Below are 17,697 nucleotides of genomic sequence, written 5' to 3'. Positions count from 1 at the left end.
GCATTTCCCTAAAAGGATACTGACCGGTGCGGGGCTGTGTTCGTTCGGCTGATTCGGATCGTTTGCGGCCAAAGCCAAAGACAAAGCAAAGGACACGGCATGGGCTCATCCCATCTGGAGTGTTCCGTTCGTATTGATCGCTCTACAGGTTTATTTAGTTATTTCGATAGCTTTCGCGTGCCGTCTGCGGATCCCATGAGACGGAACAGGACCTCCGCTCAGGGACCCTGCACGCACTACCTAAGGCACAGGCTATTTCTCTCGTACCACTCCGACTCCGCCGGGGTCCTAGACTAGACTAGAGGCGGGCGCCCGCCCGCACTCCGTTTGCTAGAGCAACAGAATGGAGGCGATACTGAAGTTGATCTTCCGATCCGCGTCAGCCGCCGTCCCATCGGCGGCCGCTTCCACTTCGCCCGGTTCCACGGCCGGTCCCGGCAACGAGCCCGGGCTCGCTTCCAACGGCGAAGCCGGTGGTCTGATGGCCGCCGGTCGGTGTATCGTGGGTCGCGGAGATCCGGCAGGACTCGTCGGAGGCCGTTCACCCGTGGCCGACTCCTGATCGCTGCCCGTCTGCGGCCCGCCACTGAACGCTGACGATCGCCCGTCCACCGACTCGGGGTTGGAGTGGGCCGGTGAAACCACCGGCGGGATGGCGGTCGGGTGGCCGCCGGGATGGTGGCCGAACGGATGAAACGGTGATCCGCCCGGCATCCCGGGCGGATGCTGATGGTGGTGCGGTGGATGATGATGGTGCGGATGTTGATGGTGATGACTTTGCGCTGGGTGCTGCGGGTGGCCGTGCGGCACGTAGGGTGGTTGGCGTGCAAAGTACGGCAGCATGAGGTCCATCCAGCCCGGGTTGAACATCTGGTTGTAATGGCGCATCAGCAGCATCTCCGGGCCGGTCGGCGGAAGGTGTCGCATCGGTTGCTGCCGCAGCGGATCCGGCGACCCATCGTGGTCGGATCGGGGCCGCTTGCCGAGCAGCTCGTGCTCGTGGCGATCCTCATCGTCCGTCAGCTGTCCACCACCGTCGGCACCGCCACCACCACCACCGCCACCGGAGCCTTCTCCACCGCCCGACGAGGATGACGACGACGTTGATGCATTGCAGCCCATCTTGCGCTTGCAGCGCGACTGTCCCGTCTCGCGGAATCCCTTGGCGAACGGGTTGTTATCGATCTTCAGCTTCGTGATGCGATCGTTCTAGAGAGTGAAAGAGAGAGAGCAAAAAGAAAAGATGTCAGAAAATGTCCATGGAGCGCAGCCGTCGCCGCGTCGATAAGCCGAAATGGGATTATGCATCAAAGCGAGCGAAGGGGTGGTGCGTTTGTCACGGTCGGTGAGGGAAAGGGCCCGACGCGGCACGGACGTCTCATAATTAAGATCTTTAGTGAGCATTAGCGGGCGGGCGTACAGCATGCCCATGCCCGTCGGTAAGCCCCACCGATAGCCCAATCAGTCATCGGGTTGAGCCGCCGCCCGAAGATCGATGTCAATCCTGTTTCGTGGCTCCGCGCGACAGCAGCGGCCCCGCGACATGACGGATCACAGCGGCCGGTATCATGTTTTTTTTTCGTTCCACGACGTATTCCCCCGTCCCTTAGGCTTTCCGGTTTGTCAACCCGACGCCGCCGGTGAGATCGATCAAAGCAATCGGTGGTTTCGATGGTCAAAAGACGGTGCCGCCAGCACCGTCGGGTCGGGAGCGAGACTGGAGTTGGGTGAAAGGCCGGGGACAGGATTGGGGGTTGAGCTATGGTTTGGTCTGGAGTTTCGGGCAACGAAATGGCGGCCATGAACAGATTTACGTCTACATTCGGCTAGCCTACCATTACTACTATGGCCAAAGGAGTTCGGGAATTCGCTGGAATGACTTTAGAAATCCCTCGTTATTCCTCTAAATCTATGTCGTTTCCTTTAAAGAACCCCCTACTCTATGTAACACATCTATGTCTAGAGTTGTTCTAATTTTCGAAACGTTCCTAAAAGTTCTGCTTAGAAGTAGCCTTTTACATAAGGTGTCCACGGAGCGGCCTCTTGAGTTTAGTGAATAGTCAGAAGTCACATGATGCTTAGTCAGGCGAAAGCAGTGGTAGCGGAAAAATATGGGACGAGGAATGTGAGCCAAGAATTGCCTCTCCACAAATCTGGTATTTTTTACGCACAGCAGCAAGTTACTGGACATAGCCAAAGATTACTATGGAGAAGTTCTGGTACCGATTTGGTCTTTTCTCACTAGCAGCGGGTCTAGTAGAGACCAGAAAAGTGACGATTTAACGATGCAAATTAATTATCTGGACAAACTTTAATAATACACCTGCAGGTCTTCGAATCACCCTATTCTCGGCAAAGATCCATTTTAGGAGACGACACGACTGTAGTTAGGACATTCGAAAACACACCACACGTTCCAATCGAGCCTTACGCAGAACAGTGAAATGGATAGACCAATGGATAGAAATGGAAATAAACAACTAACCTGATAGGCCGTAACGGCGACGAATTCGGTTTCCGGAAAGACGAACGCTTGCTGGGCGGCCCAAGGGATCTGCGATGGGTCCGAGGTGCGGATGACGTGGATCCGGGGCTGGTACTTGTGCATGCTGGTTAGTACGACCTGTGGACCGCGAAAGTAATCGAAACCGAAACCGTGGATCATTTTAAAACCCTGTTGATACGGACCCACTACGCCATGGGAATGTCCTTTCGCATCACTTACGTGGCCATTATTGTCGAGCGTGTTGTTCGTCAGTTTCACCTTGTTGAAGACGATCGGCTGGGAGGCCCAGTGGGTTCCGAGGGCTGGACTGTCCGGGTGCAGGCAGAAGCGCTGGGGGCTCTGCGGTTCGGCCCCTCCGGCCGGGACCCATTGCGAGCCACTGAACTTGAACCGACAGTCGCTAATGGGCATCATCTCGAGCAGCACGCAGTAATTTGTGTCCGCATCCAGCCCGTCCACCGTTAGGCGCATCGACGGAAACATTCGGCTACAGAGAGAGAGGGGAGAGAGAGAGAGGGGGGAGAAAGAGAGAGTGAGAAAGTGGTGGAATAAAGATGAAATTTTCCTTCACGCCAAAAGCGCGCTTCACGGGCGGAAGTCGGAACCACATTGTGGGTATGGCGCAATCGACGGCAATCTTCGAACTATCATTATGCCCGAGAGCATTGAAGTCGTGATTCGGGTGGCCGATGTTTCGAGCCCACTTTAAAGTGTGGTAGTCACTAAGAGGGGTTAATTTATTCGAGTCTCTCGTATCGATTCATTGCCCAATATAGGAATGGATTCAGCAGACCATCAATTCTTCCCAGATGCCGATTTGTAGGTGATTACATTCGGCTAAGGGAAAAGAAATTTAGAAATTCCCGATGATCCGAATTCCCTCTTTTGTTGGCCAATTATAGCCGTTTCTGGTCAATCGCTTTCTTCAAGCGATACAGTTGTTGAAGGTAGAGATTTCAATTTAGTGTGTGGCCACACGGTAGCAACTCATAATAAATGATGCCTTCCACGTCCCACCAAAAACACAATTGAACCTTCTTGGCCGTGAGCCCTGCTTTGGCCCTGCCGCTAATGCTGCTTCGACACGCTTTGACGACGTTCGTTTAGGCACAGTATTGTCGCATGTGAACTATTTCTCATTCCGTTTGACTAAGGCTTCGCAGATGGAAATTCGATCCACCATATTTTTTGGTGGTAATTGGTGTGGCGTCCAAGCATCGAGCTTCTGTTTGAATTCAGCTTTGCTCAAACCGTTTAAAAGTGTTTTGTGGTCGATATTTAGCTCCTGGGCGATGCCAAGACTGCTAACATGCCGATCGACTTCGATTATTTCTGTGATTTTACAGCCATCTACCGAGAAAAAAGTGTGTTGCGTACAGCAACTTTGAATGAAAAAAACTAAGACGGTTCTTTAAACTTGTCACTTTATTTGCATTCCCAATTCGCATCCAGCAGCTTTGAGCGTTTGGCGTTCTAGCGAATGAGCGTTCTAGCAATTCGTGGTGGGGTTTAAAAAAAAACCCGTCTTTCTTCCGTAACGTTTTCACTCCAACTCCTCGTTTTTTCGGTCTCTCATTATCGGGGTCGTGCACCCCGGTCCAGGTCGCCAGCTGATCGGCCGGTGCGCCACACACACTATTCCCGGGCCGGGTGCCATTATTTGTCGGTGTTGCCGCCGTCGAATTCGCCGTGTCAGCCGCCCTTGTGTGCACTGGCGCTGAACACGGCTTGGCAGTCTGTCACGTCGGCTGTCGTTCGCGACAAAGTGAATTTGTTTTTTCTCAACCTGATAAAAATTTGATAAAAACCTGATTTAAAGTGGTTCTCGCCCAAAAGCCGAAGCTAAGCTATGTTGTGTATGGTTAGTACTTCAATGGGAATTGCTTCATCGAATTGTTCCAGGATGTCCGACATATCATAGACACTAAGTTATACGTCTTTCTACTCAACAGCAGATTGTTTGATCAACAGCGCATATTATTATCAGACTCCGGCCACGTTACGTAGACGCACACTAATCTCGGCCCCCCATTATGTGTGGGTAACATCGATTACGATTCCCGTTTCCCGGGCCAACAACCGAAAAAACAGAAAATCCGAAACAGACCTCGTTCTGTCCGCTTCTACATCAAGACGTCAACAGGTGATCTTTTAAATTTACGCCACCGCGGGCCCCGTGGAGTGTCGTTGCGAGATTTACGGCCCCTCAGCCGTACCCCTGAAAAAAAAACCGGCAGGCGCCTGACGGCGGTGGGCTGGTGGACCTCGCGAGGCACGAGGGCACGATAATGCCTCGCCCCGAGGGCCACCGGGCGGGCTCCAATTTTAGCCACCCAAGCAAAAGGAGAAAAAAACGGAACCATGAGCCTGCGTGTGGTGTGGCCGATGCTGCTGTTGCAAAGAAAAACAGAAACGAAGAAGTAAAAACCACACACAACGTGCGTCATCTCGACGTCGAGGATGCCGACGAGAAAAACCAACAGCAACAAAAACTGCCGCGTGGAAAGGCATAATGCTAACGAGATCTTATTGGTGGCGAGCTGTGAGGCCGTTTTTCTCGCTCCTCTTAGCGTGTGTGTGTGTGTGCGGTGTCCTCTCTCGCGCCCAGCTCATTGTCTTTCGCGCTTCATCCTTGTGTGAGGAACCGTGGCTTTTGGGGAGCCCTCGCTAGCCGTATAATTTCAGGCTCTCTGCTAAATTATTATTTCATCGCTACAAATCAATTTTAATGATACGTTTTCACAAATTTTCCCCAAGCACGGCCGAGCCGAGCGGGGTTCGGGGTACGCGACGGGACGGCTAACCAGAAGCCCTTCGACGGGCCTCTCGTCTCGTACGGCGGTGACCAGACCAAGACGATACCGGTCCCGCGGATCGGCCCACCAGCTGGTCGTGGACCAGCCACAAACGGGAAGCCTTGACGGTGCGCGCCCGCGCGAAAGGAAGACATTCCGCAAATTGGCCCGCACTGGGCGCGAAGGGCACGGGGGGCGTTTGGAGGCAAGGTTTTGTTTACCTTTGCGCTGCCCAAAGCTGTTGGAAGCGCATTTACATACAGCCGACTGCGCGGATGGCGGTGCTCGGTAGCCGGACGCAGCGCAGCGATGCACCAATCGGGGAATCTTCGAGGGCTCGCATCCCCCCCCCCCCGCGCGCGAGACGAAATTGCTCGGTGGCGCCAAGGCAAGCGCCGGACGGGAAAAACGGAAGACGCGGCCGTCCCAGAGCTGCGCGATGGCATAAATCAAACCACAGAACGAGCTCGAGGCTTGCGGTGGATTGTAACGAACCGAACCGGGGGATCATATAATACAGCGTAACAAATAGGTTTGTTAGTTTTATGTCGGTCCGTCGCCTGCGCCCGCCCGTTCGGCCCTCCCACAGAGGGTGTAGTTTTTCACCAGCTCCCGTGCGAGTCGATTTTGATGTACAACTTTAAACTTGTTTATAAAGGTTTTCTTAAGTTAAATTAAATCAATCCTCCGAATGAGCTTCTGAATGAACTTCCTTCTGGTTAAATATAGGGTGAAATATGGGGTCCAAGTTTTCAGCTTCAATTCAGCGCCAAGAACCGATTAGCCAACATTTCTTGCCAACGTAGCGTACGCCATCGACGGTTGCGGCTTCTTCTTAACTTTCGAAGAAAAATGGGCCGATGATGCCGCCAGACAAAAATCCGCATTTAACACTCACTTGTTGATGGTGTAACACATCGTTCAATAAGTCCCGGGACTAGCGTAGAGATGGCGCTAATAACGCCATTTATATACCAAGGATCAGAAGTAACAACTTTCAGATAATATGTGTCAAAATTTGATGTAACTCGAAACATAACCAAGAAAGCTATAGTGGTTAAAATGACGCTACCTTTGCAATCGTGAAAAAATGGACCAAAACGAGTTTCGTGTGTTGATAAAACATTGTTTTCTGAAAATCGTGATGGGGGACCGCAAAATGAAAGTGCACGAGATAGCAAAGATGATGAACATATCAACTGGTAGTGCATTTACTATTTTGCACCAAAATTTGGCTATGAAAAAGATTTTTTCCAAATGGATGCCGCGTTTGCTCTTTCATCGACACCATGCCACAAGTCAATCAAAACGATGACCAAATTCAACGAATTAGGCTTCCAACTGCTTCCTCATCCTCCGTACTCGCCGGATCTGGCCCCAGCGATTACTGGATCTTTACGGATCTCAAAAAGATGCTCCAGGGAAAAAGATTTGGCTCGAATGAGGAGGTGATCGCTGCTACTGAGGTTCATTTTGAGTCAAAAGACAAATCGTACTACAAACATGGCATTGAAAAGTTAGAGAAGCGTTGGAATGATTGTATTACACTTGAAGGAGATTATGTTGATGAATAATAAAGAATTTTGCCCATAATATGTTGTTTTCATAGTTAGTCCCGGGACTTGTTGAACGATGTGTTATTATCTTCTCTTGCACAACGTGTGGGGTTCCGAACCCCCAATTTGACTTCTCTTCTGCTTGTTAACATAACCACCGAGGTAGAAATGAGCTTTTCAAATTTCGTACAGTTGGAGTTGCAGAATCTGTGGAAATAAGTTTTTAATATTTCAACATGTCAAAGTTTTTACTAAATGTTCACCATTTGCAGAATGAAGTTTTATGTAGTTTGAATAGGCAAGTAATCGCTAGTTTAAAATCCAAACACTAGATGGATCACCCTGTAGAATAAAATTTAAAAAAAACTCTCGCAAAGGATGTGACGCACCTCGGAAGCACCGTTTCAGGTGCAAACGGCGCTCCTCTACAAAGTTGCGCCAACGGTCTTTAGCCGCAGAACGATATTCGATACCCGGGAACGGGAGCGGCTAACGTGCCACCCGTTCGGTGCTCTGGTCCCCGGGGATGTTGATAAGCGTAATTTTAAGTTGTTTATAATGTAACGCGATCCACACTCGCTAACCGCACACCGGCGGAGCGTGACGCGAGCGTTTGGTAGCGCATGTAGCGCCTTCCGTTACCTCACGATCCGTTGTTTTGGAGCGCTTCCAAGCGCGCTTTGTCACGACCATTGCGGGACCCGGAAAGGGATCCAAGTAATCGGTGGCTGATCGGTCTCGATGGACGAACGGTCGCGTGCAAAAAAGGCATCCCTCGGGAAGGTGTCTGGTGACCAATGCCTCTTGCGCGGCTCCATGTTTCATTTATGAATGGGTAGCTGGGTAGTAAAAACGGGCCACTGCCGAGTGGGCCATCGAAGAACCGCTGCGTTGGCTGGCTGACCGACGGACAAGGTGTCAAGAAAGTGTCGCCTCGTCCGAATCGCGTCAAGTGAGACGAGTCTCGGAGAGCACAGTAAGATTCGCGTATCAATTGTGTTGGGAAACCTAAAATCCACAAACCATACGATTTGCTGGCTGTGAAATTAATGTTTCGATCCAACGTGTTGCCAAAGCCTCCGTTTTCTTCGTGTGAAATTCGAAAGAGAGCTGTTCACTACGCGCACAGAGGCCGCCCGAGTGTGCGCCAAGTGGCAAGTTAATATGTCAGCCAAGTGATGGCTCGTCGCCAGCTTGCCTGTGGCGCGCGCCCATGAATAATGCATTTTTCGTGGTGTATGTACTGCAAATTGGCTCGATCGCGATATCAAACCAATCAGTAGATGGTGGTTTGCTGTTTATTTTTTGTTGCAAGGATCGCTTGAGTCGATGGCTCGGTCGGTCCGGAGCAGACGCCATGTCAGCGCCTTTTAAAGCGAGCCCCAACTGGCAGGCGGCCCGCTGGCCAGGAATGTGTATGTACTAATTGGGAGCGACCGCGGTCCAGCGGTGGCAGATGTGCGGGACCGAGTGACAGATGAACCGTTGGACGTCCCTTCAGGCGATGCCTTCAGGTGGCGGCCCATCAGCTGGGCTGGGTGGTCAACACTTGTTTGTGTAACAATAAATATGCAATAATTTTCCTATCAATCATGCAACGTGATCTCGATCATGTTCCTCCGATCATCTGCTGCTCGTGGTGAGCGATAGCTCCACGGAATGGTCCCCGTTATGGTTCTCCCGGAATTGTTCCTAGGCTAGACGATCGCCAAAACGGTGTTCCAGTCATCACCAAACAATCGGCAGACAAACAATCATTCGACAACGGGCAAATGAGCACCTTTTCAAGTGTCCAATTATTTTATGATCACTTTTTTCGACCCAGCTTACGGGCAAACGATTTCGCCTGAGAGAGTTCCCCCGGGGGCGGCCGGGAGCTTCAGGAGCTGTTTGTTGGTTCGTTTCCCCATTATTTCGACTTCGATAATTGCTTCCCAATTAGCGAAGTGTGGAAAATTACATACAATCAACACATTCGAATTACAATTACCGGAGATGATTTGGTTAGAAGTAAATAATTGTCTGTTTACATTTTGGGGCTCCCGCACACCCGCGCACCCGGACACACCCAGAACCGCGTGCTTTTCCGGTCACCCTCCGTTCCCGTGGCGCCCGGAACAGACCACAGGATGCCACGGTTCTGCACCGTTCTGTTGGTTCCACTTTTTCGAGGTGTTGATTTGTGTTCGGTTGCAATGGTGAGATCTCCCACCCATCAGCCTGTTCAGGATTTGGGGCCCAGCCTTGGCCAGCGAAATTGTCCATCCGCGCTGTTGCTGCTGGTGCTGCACAAGAACAATCAATTCAATCAACCGAAACTCGCGAGGCCCGAGCCCGCCGAGGTGGGTATTAAATGTAACGACGTGGCGTCGAGTTGATTGAGCAGTTGTGTGAGAAGAATGGGGCATCTTCTCACCTTCGCCACCCTCCCCGCCATCCCAGTGGTTCAGCCACCCACAACGCAACACGACGCGAAAGTGAAGAGCAAAAAAACCCCAGCTCGAGCGGAACCCGAAAATCACCCTTTAACAACCCATGATCGAGGCAAATCAGGCGAAATTATTGGATATTTTGTTTGTTTGTTTGTTATTTGTTGTTTCTGCCTTCGCGTTCCGCTTCTTCTTCCTCTTCGCCTTCGTCTTCGTCAAGGTGTGACGGTGTACCAAATTTTCTCGATCACTAACAAGCTCGGTTGCCGGTTCCACAGTTTTCCACCGTGGTTAGCGTGTGCGAGGGGGCCTCCTCACGGAGGGGCACTCATCACCAATAGCACACACACACTTGGGGCTGATGTCGCGGCCTTCAACCACCCGCGCATCACCCGCTTCTTGCTCGCCTATTAACAATCAACTATTATTTTTGGGCGGATAATTATCTGCGCCTCGCGGCCCGTTCTCGGGCCACGGGTTCTCGGCTTGATTGGCGCTATGTGTGTGTGTGTGTTGGTGGCTCCAGACACCGCGCGGCCACCACCGCACTCCGCCCGCGCCCGGTGGATCGCGAAAGGCCCCGAAACGAAACGAAAGACTCGAGCGCCGAAACAAGCGACGAACGCGGCCGAACGGCGAAGCAGGTAATTCTGAAAATTGAAAAATTAAAAACACATTCCACCAGTGCTCCGGGTAAACTCCGGTCTCTGGTGGGCGGGGGGATACCACGTGGGGCACGGTGGCGGTGAAGCGCCACGCGGTGCGTCCCGGGAGGCTCGCCCGGGAGGCGCCAACATGGTAATAACATTTTATTTCCCCTTTTTCGTTTCGTTCACTCTCCATTGATATTTATCGTGGATCTCCCTTGTGGCCCCGCGTGGCCCCATCCCGTCCGCCCGACCACGGCGACGCCCGGTTCATTCACGAGCCGTGGCTCCAACGCCAGACCCCCCCAATCCGGGCGGGCCCCGCCGTTATGGGGTGCAACAGGTTATGTTTTATGCTCCGTACGGCGGGCGGGCCCGCCTGACGCGCGCCTGTGTTTGTGTGTGTTTCCTCCCCGCGCGTTTGCCACCAGCTCATTAGTCGCCACCGGCTCCAGGCGTAGTCCGGCCCCGCACCCGCGGTCCCGGTCAGGTGGGGTCCGTCTTGGCCGCATGGCTCCCCAGAGAGGGGCGCTTTCGGTGCGGTGCGCCCGAAATGGATACACATAAATCAAATCTAGTCGCGGGCCGGGGCCAGTATTCCAATTCTGTCCACCACCGGAGCACCGCACCGGAGCGCTGGGAACCGATCCGATCACTGAGAACCGCGGGCATCCCAATCCCCGAGCGGGCCTTTAAAGGTTTCCGGTAGGATCCCGGGAACGATCGGGAACGAATTTATGGCCCCGGCCCCGGGTCTCCGGAATCGATCGAATGGATCCGTCTCCCACACTCTGTGCACGTTCGACACACGCACACACACACAAACGCGAGCTGCAGGTTGATGGCGAAGCCGAACGGGAGGAGCAGAGAATTTCGAAGAGTGCGTATAATTTTATTACGTGAAAAATGCTCTGCGCCACATTTATCACGCGCGTATTTGCGTTTACTGTTGGCTTTGATTATAGGTATTAACGAAAAAGGAACGAAACGGGTGACGCCGGAGAGTCCCTGGGCCCCGGAGACCCCGGATGACGCCCCCTTTCGCTGTGCGAAGAGAAATGATTTTCACGGGTCGCTTTTTGTTTTCCTTTGTAGGCTTTGTTTTATGCTGCTGCTGCCGTTGTTGCTGTTGCTGCTGTGCCGTGCTCGCCTAGGCTCATTATAAGCGTCTAGGTTTCTTCCCGTCTTGCGCACCGCGACTCGTTAAAGGCCTGTTGGACTGACGGGCTAATGCTAGGGGTTGCGCCCGTTGCACGGAGCGAGAAGTATTAAATCAGTACTAATGGCCCGTGGCCGTGGGTCCTCGCGGACGGGAATTGTTTTGCGCCGTTTCCTTTCGCGCTCCGATTGGTTATTAATTACACGGCGATCCATCCACACACACACTGTTTATTCCTTTTGCAGCGCACGGCAGCAGCGGGCAATTGAAGCATGAAACGGGCTTCTTCCTCTATTGAAATTTTGGGCCCATGAACGGCGCCTGATTGATTGGTTTTGCAATGTGCCGAATTGACACGCACGGTGGTGTGACTGACGCGACGCGAGTGGCCGATTGTGTCAACTGGGCCAGAACACGCTACAGGCATCTTAAAGATCCTATTCGTGTAAGTGTAATGGTGACAGTGCACGCAGCTGCGAGCGATTAATCAAAAACTGCATTTTAATTAAGTGTACGGTAAGGTTTCCTCAATTAAACGGTGACCGATGAGAAACCGGAGAAACTTTAAAGTAAGATGTTTCGATAACGAGTTTATAAAGAAGATTAATTACAAACATTGGGCCATGTACAACCTAATTGCACTTTTTCATCATTCGATAGCATAGATGGTCTCATTTATGGCAATATTGTCACAGCAGATAAAAATATGTTGATCCTTCATATCCGATACGAGGCCGATATGAGTTTGGGAGGCGCACGAAAGATGACAAAGGTACAAAAAGCGTCAAACAGACATCTACCGCAGAGCTCGTTAAACCTGAGTTAAACGTTGGTATTAAATTTAAATATCGAAAATACTTTGGCTTTGAAAACTGCGAGAATATTCTGCTCATGACTTGATAGAATGTGTCAACGATTGTGTACGCCACGTGTACGTTTTTTCCTCCGACAAATCGACCTGTAAACTCTACGTTTTCCCAGTTTTTTTCTAACCAATTTACGATCGCAACACAATCTGTTCGAACAGTGGCGCCGTCAGTCAAGTGTCACATCCGAAACCCATGTCGACGCGCGAAGGATGTTGTAGCCTAGCCTGGGACGAGTACATTATTTATTACGAAACGGTTTGCCGCGTACGACCGCACCGACAGATTGCTCTAGTTCATACGCCCCTTCGTCCGGACACGATAAAAAAGATCGTGTCAGAAGATGACACCATCCGACGTGAGCGTCCTTGACAGAAGGCAACCGAGCTCCCGCCGCCGGCTTAGACGACTTTTGGCGACACGTTTTACGGACTAAACTCTTTGACACTTGGTGCTGGCGAACCACTTGTGCTTCGATTTATCACGTCACGGCGCGATCCTGCATAGGACAGGTTGCGCCAGGCGAACCGGAGCATCGCTACGGTGCACTCGACATCCCTTTATTATACAAACATTTGTGGCTTTCCACGGTTCCTCGTCCATCATGCCGGCAGTCGCAGTTGGCATGTTTCAGTCAACATTTGGACCCTGGGAGAAGAAGAAAAAACAACGAACATAGCTAGGTCTTCGAGCCTGCAGGGTCTTCGGTGGGTCCGAATTGTTTCGCTTGTGTTCCGTTCCTTCGCTAGCGTGGCCTGTTTCTCTTTTTTTCCCCGTTCCGAGGCCGCGCCTTGGGCCGCCTGCATAAAATATTTGGGCGCCAGGACCACATGCTGATTCCTAGACACGAAGCCCGCTCGGTGGACGGGTTGCTAGCGTCGTCGTTTCCCAGGCACCGTGGAGTCCTCCCGAAATCTAAATCTCGCCCTCATTCTGACGGCGCCCTGGCGTCAAGTGCTTCCCGGTTGTAGCCGTCAAGGCTTTCGGTGGGCCGACCCACGCTACGGGCGCCGTTGTTTGCTTAAAACGCAACCCGCAACCCGTCCCGCCCGTCCATCGCCATCGCGCCGTGGATCGCTTTCACGAACCACTCACGCAGCAAATGTGTGATAAACTTTACACTTGCCTTTCACGGTTCGACCCCCGAGAAAGAGCCGAGAGAGGGGTTCCAAACGCAACCCCCGGGAACGACGGCGGGCGCGTTTATTAGCAGTTCCCCGGCTCGCTGCCGCCATTGCATGGCGGGGAGAAAACAAATGGGAACCGTGGTTGTATCGGGCCTGGACTATCACAATATTTAATGTAGCGCATTATGAATGGAAATATTTCTTCCGGCTAATTATGGGGTTTCAGGACATAAATAATCTCATCACACATCGCCTCCTTTGTCCCGGAGGGGCAAAAGGAATCTTAAGTAGGAACACCCACCGGTGCGGATTTCGGTTGGTTTTGATTAGTGGCTTATTTGGGGTACGGTTGCCGGTTGCCACGTCAGGTACGGGCGTCGAGAGTCCATACTCTCGAAGGATCAGATAACTTCCGACGGTCGCCGAGGACGGTTATCGGCGGCGGCCGGTAGTGATTGGGATGATGGATGGATGGATGGAAGGATGGATGTGTACGGTGTGTCGAGTTGTCGGGACAAGTGAATCTAACGCCATTCGTGTATTCGGAATGTTGGTCCGTTTGAACTTTCCGTTTTCGAGAGGCTTATCAAATGCATTTCATCGACTGATGTGCATTAGGCAACCCTTTCTGCAAATCATTACTATACGGTTTTGGTTTCTATGTGAGTCCCAACATTCCCAAACAGGTTGGCTAATCCGTGCCTTTTCTCCTATATTTTATTATCTTTTTTATCTTCAGTTATATTCACCTATTTATGATCCTCAGGGTTGTATGCTGTTACAAGAATTATCCATTGATCGTAGACACCATCTAGACGACTCGGAAGTTTCTAGGGCGTCAGATATCTATCTGTTCTAAATCTAGCTCTGGCTGATCCAAAATAAATTTGGAGTTTCTGGTGCGTTTGTTTCCGAAGCTACTGAAGCTAGTGTCATTTCAGTCATTAAAGTATAATTTAAATGAATCAAAAGCGAGAAGCGATCAGAAAACTCATCCAGCTCGTAGTGCATAGAGTCTGATTATTGCAAACGTTGCTTGATGTTAGGATTATTGCCTTCAGAACACTGGAAGTTGTTCATGGCAACTCTTCTCTTTAATCTGGAATCGTTTAGATACTGACCATTAGTCCTTATTAATTGATTACGAAGTTCATCTGACCAACTTTACCATACCCTGATGAAATTCAACAGCAGTTTATGGTCCCAACAACGTCCAGCAGAACGAACGTACTCAAATAACATTCAAACTTAAATTTTTATAAATATAATTTAGAAGTTGTCCACCAAAGAAACGGCAAGAAGATTTACAACTGACTGTCCCTGTAAATAAGAAGTGTCACGCACATTCTAAAGGATGCGTCAATGCACATACATCAAGCCAGTTTCTCTCGAGTGGCACCGTTGTAGTGCAGACAATAATATTTATACAGACAAACTTGAGACAATCGTTTGACTTTTCCCGGTTAACATGGCCACTAAACAGGGACTCTTGACGGTTCCAAAATTCCCATCGGACTTCGCGCGGGTAAACAAAAACAATGCCCGAAGAAACCCGTGGCGTGTCCTTCGCAAACAAACTCCCGCCACAGAGCGGAGGCCATCGCGGGAACGTCCGTTTGCATGCCACAATGTAGAGGATGCCATCGGGACTCGATTGTGGGACATTCGAGAACCGAATCGCGAAGCCTATAAACCGAAAATAAACCACAACCAGTCGGTGTCCCTGATGTGGGCCCGGAACAAACAGTGCAAGGCGCCATTTTACGTCCAACGGACCGGGGCGTGCGGTGACAGTGCCGCAGTTTGCCAAAAAACAACAACCGTTTTGAGGGACGATGAAAGCATCGGGAACCGTTTGTCGCCAGGACCAAACACAGATGGCGCCAGGACACTTCCGCCCCGGGGGAATGGTGTTTGGCCTTTTTTTGCCAACGAACTGAATGCAACAGGTGGAAAGAGTCGTTTGGTGCTTTGTTTTGAACCACTCATCGGAGTTCTGTTATTCTTTTCGATGGCTTAGGTCAGCGTGGTGAAGAAATGCTAAATTGAATACAGGGAATGGGACAATAAACGATCTTCATAAATCGAAGGAGTGATCCTCGCATTTGCGTACCATAATGGAGTGCTGCCCAACCTCCCATCTTACTTACCGTCCACTCTTGGTGATGATCATTTCGGTGCCGATCTTGTGAAACTCTCGCCACAGTTCCTTGTTCTGGAGCTTCAACTCCACGCCGGGCAGGGAGTAGCGCGGTGGCAGGGCCATCGCATGCATCGATGGCACCGGAACCGGCAGCATCGTTGGGAACGGATCTGAAAAGCACACACAGAGACGGAGAGAGAGAGAGAGAGTCAATAAGCTGCCGAGCCCGGAAACGCAACGCGCCCGACTAAGTGGTTGTCAGAGTTTTTCTTTCCGCCCGCCAAACCTGACGTGACGGAAAGTGGTGGTGGTGGTGTTGGTGATTTTCCTCCCCGATTTTCCCGTTAGGCTTTCCCGACAGCCAACGGCAGGGCACGAAAGGGGGCTAAGAATCGATCCGCAGCGACCCACGGTCGGTGATTAGAAAATTAAATAAAGATAATTAGCCCAATTCGATTAGGTCCAGGGCTTCGGTGAGCGCGACGATGACGACGGTGGATCGATCCGAAGCTGTTGGAAGCTGTTCCGTTCGACGGTCGGTGTTTGCCCTTTCCGTCGGACCTTCGTTCCATTCTGAATGAGACCCGGCCCGGACCGAGAGAGAAGAAATGTATTAAGAAAAAAGGTGGCCGTCCACCCAAACTCTGTGTGACCGGGGTGCGCGGCGGCGGGAGGGAAAAATGAGAAGCTCAACCAGTTTGTCAGTGGCCTGTCAGAGCCGCGACGAGGTTCGTTAGATGTTTATTTCTTGTGTTGTCTTTCTTTTGTTTCTTCCCTTTTCATGTGTAGTGTGTGTCTTTGTTTCTACCATCTCTCTTCTGCTCCTCATTTCGGGCCTCTGGCGGCCCTTCCTTCCTTTGCCCCGCGCAGAGAGGAAAGGAAGAAAGGAAGAAAAAAAACCGGAGGCCCCGGTCTGGTCGCCTGTCTCGGAAGGGATTATGAGCCGTGAAAATGGAAATTTCATAGTCATTTATTTCGAGAGGGGCCCACGAGGGAGATGATTTCGTCTCACGGGGTCACCCCCGAGACGGGGTGAAGTGAGTGAGGCGGCGGCGGATCGGATCGGATCGAGGCGTGAGTGGAGATGAGAGAGAGAAAAAATTATATCATTAATTCGTGCTTGTTACACGTCGTGCGGCTTTGGCGCCGGCGATTTTCCAGACAGACATTCATATCCACATTCCACCGGGGCCGGGCCGTGGCGGGCCGGACCGGGTGTGTGGATGATCATCTTCCTGGCGTAGCGTGGCCGATCGTGCCGAAGGCCGCAATATCAAAGCCCAACTGCTGACCATCCGGCCCCAGGTAGTGTGTGTGTGTGTGCGGCACGGCTGAAGAAAGCATAACCAGGAATAAAACAGAGAATCATCCGCGACAACGACGACGAGTCGCCCCCAGCCCTGTGGGGCCCTTTCCTGTCTCGCTCTTTCTCGACCGTACCGACATGGCGCTCGATCGTTTACACGATCGCCGAAGGACGTAGCGATTGCGAACCTCGAATCGATTGCGCAGAAAACGCAAGGCGCCGTTCGGCTCAATCGGACCGACCTGTTCCCGCCAAACTTCCATGGGTGGCGCTTGGATTAAGCATGATAAAGAGATCGAGGGGCAGTAACGAGAAGGAGCGAGACAACAGGAAAGAATGACCAAAAGCCGGGACGGAACACGAAATAAGATACGCAGCGAGATGATGCTCGATTGAAATCGATTTGCTTTCGGTAGGCTTTCGGCATGAAGATCAGATCAGTTTGGTGCTCCAGTCGAAGGAAGTAGATTGAAAACGGGTTTTCCTGGACTGGAAAAGTGATTATGAAAAATGGAAAATCATAGACAGGATTCATTTCAATCGAAACGAACGCTCCAAATGATGTCGTTATCTACAGCAAAAAGGCGACACTTCCTGAGGGCAAAGTAAGAGACGAACAAGAGACATTAATGTTACATGACCGTCGTCCCGGATGGATAGCTTCAACGCTTCGAATGTCCTGTTGTCACGACTTGCGTGACACGATCCACTCATTGGGCGTGCTATCGACGCCCTGGCTGATTGACGGAATTACTTCCTCCATATTGTCGCCGGACGATAAAAGTTAACCTCGACGAAGGTGCCGCGGAGGTGCTGAAATTGATTTACGATTGCTTCCCCCCCATGAGAACCTCCCAGCCCGGCGCGGCGCAACAGATGACATTGATTCGTCTGCAGGGCCGCGAACGGCCACGACTATCATCAAATTTGCTAGGACGATGTAATGCAAAGCCCATTAAACGCTGCTTACAAAGTGTGGCAATGGAAAACACGTTCCAAACTGGCGCACGGAATTGGCGATCGTGCGACACAAAGCACGCAAAGGCCGGTTCAGGCCGCGTGCGGTAGGTAAGGCCCCCGAACCTATGCGGTGCAGTTATGAGTGATGACGATGTTGGGAACGATTAAACGTGCTGATGATGGGCTGAAGTGAAGTTGTTAAT

The 17,697-nt window shown here is 51.4% G+C and overlaps 1 protein-coding gene across 1 annotated transcript; it reads right to left on the bottom strand.

Moving 5' to 3' along the window:
• Positions 1–330: 330 nt before the first annotated feature.
• On the bottom strand, positions 331–17,297 carry LOC128279082 (T-box transcription factor TBX6-like). Its single transcript, XM_053017803.1, has 5 exons — positions 17,231–17,297; positions 15,236–15,398; positions 2,726–2,993; positions 2,486–2,623; positions 331–1,209 (listed from the first exon to the last, which is right to left on the bottom strand). Exons 1-5 carry the CDS (start codon positions 17,295–17,297, stop codon positions 331–333), a joined length of 1,515 nt encoding a protein of 504 aa, XP_052873763.1.
• Positions 17,298–17,697: the final 400 nt, after the last annotated feature.

The sequence above is a fragment of the Anopheles cruzii genome, chromosome 2, assembly GCF_943734635.1.
Source record: "Anopheles cruzii chromosome 2, idAnoCruzAS_RS32_06, whole genome shotgun sequence".
Classification (NCBI taxonomy): Eukaryota; Metazoa; Arthropoda; class Insecta; order Diptera; family Culicidae; genus Anopheles; species Anopheles cruzii.
Note: the sequence above shows the minus strand (reverse complement) of the source record. Positions and strands in the feature narration are given on the sequence as shown.

Bases quoted from the DNA above. Each gene is read 5' to 3' on its own strand.
- LOC128279082 (XM_053017803.1), bottom strand. From the start codon at position 17,297: ATGGAGGAAGTAATTCCGTCAATCAGCCAGGGCGTCGATAGCACGCCC. The intron at 15,399-17,230 runs GCAAGTCGTGAC...TGTGCTTTTCAG, and splicing joins CAATGAGTGGATCGTGTCAC to ATCCGTTCCCAACGATGCTG. The intron at 2,624-2,725 runs GTAAGTGATGCG...CGCGGTCCACAG, and splicing joins CGCTCGACAATAATGGCCAC to GTCGTACTAACCAGCATGCA.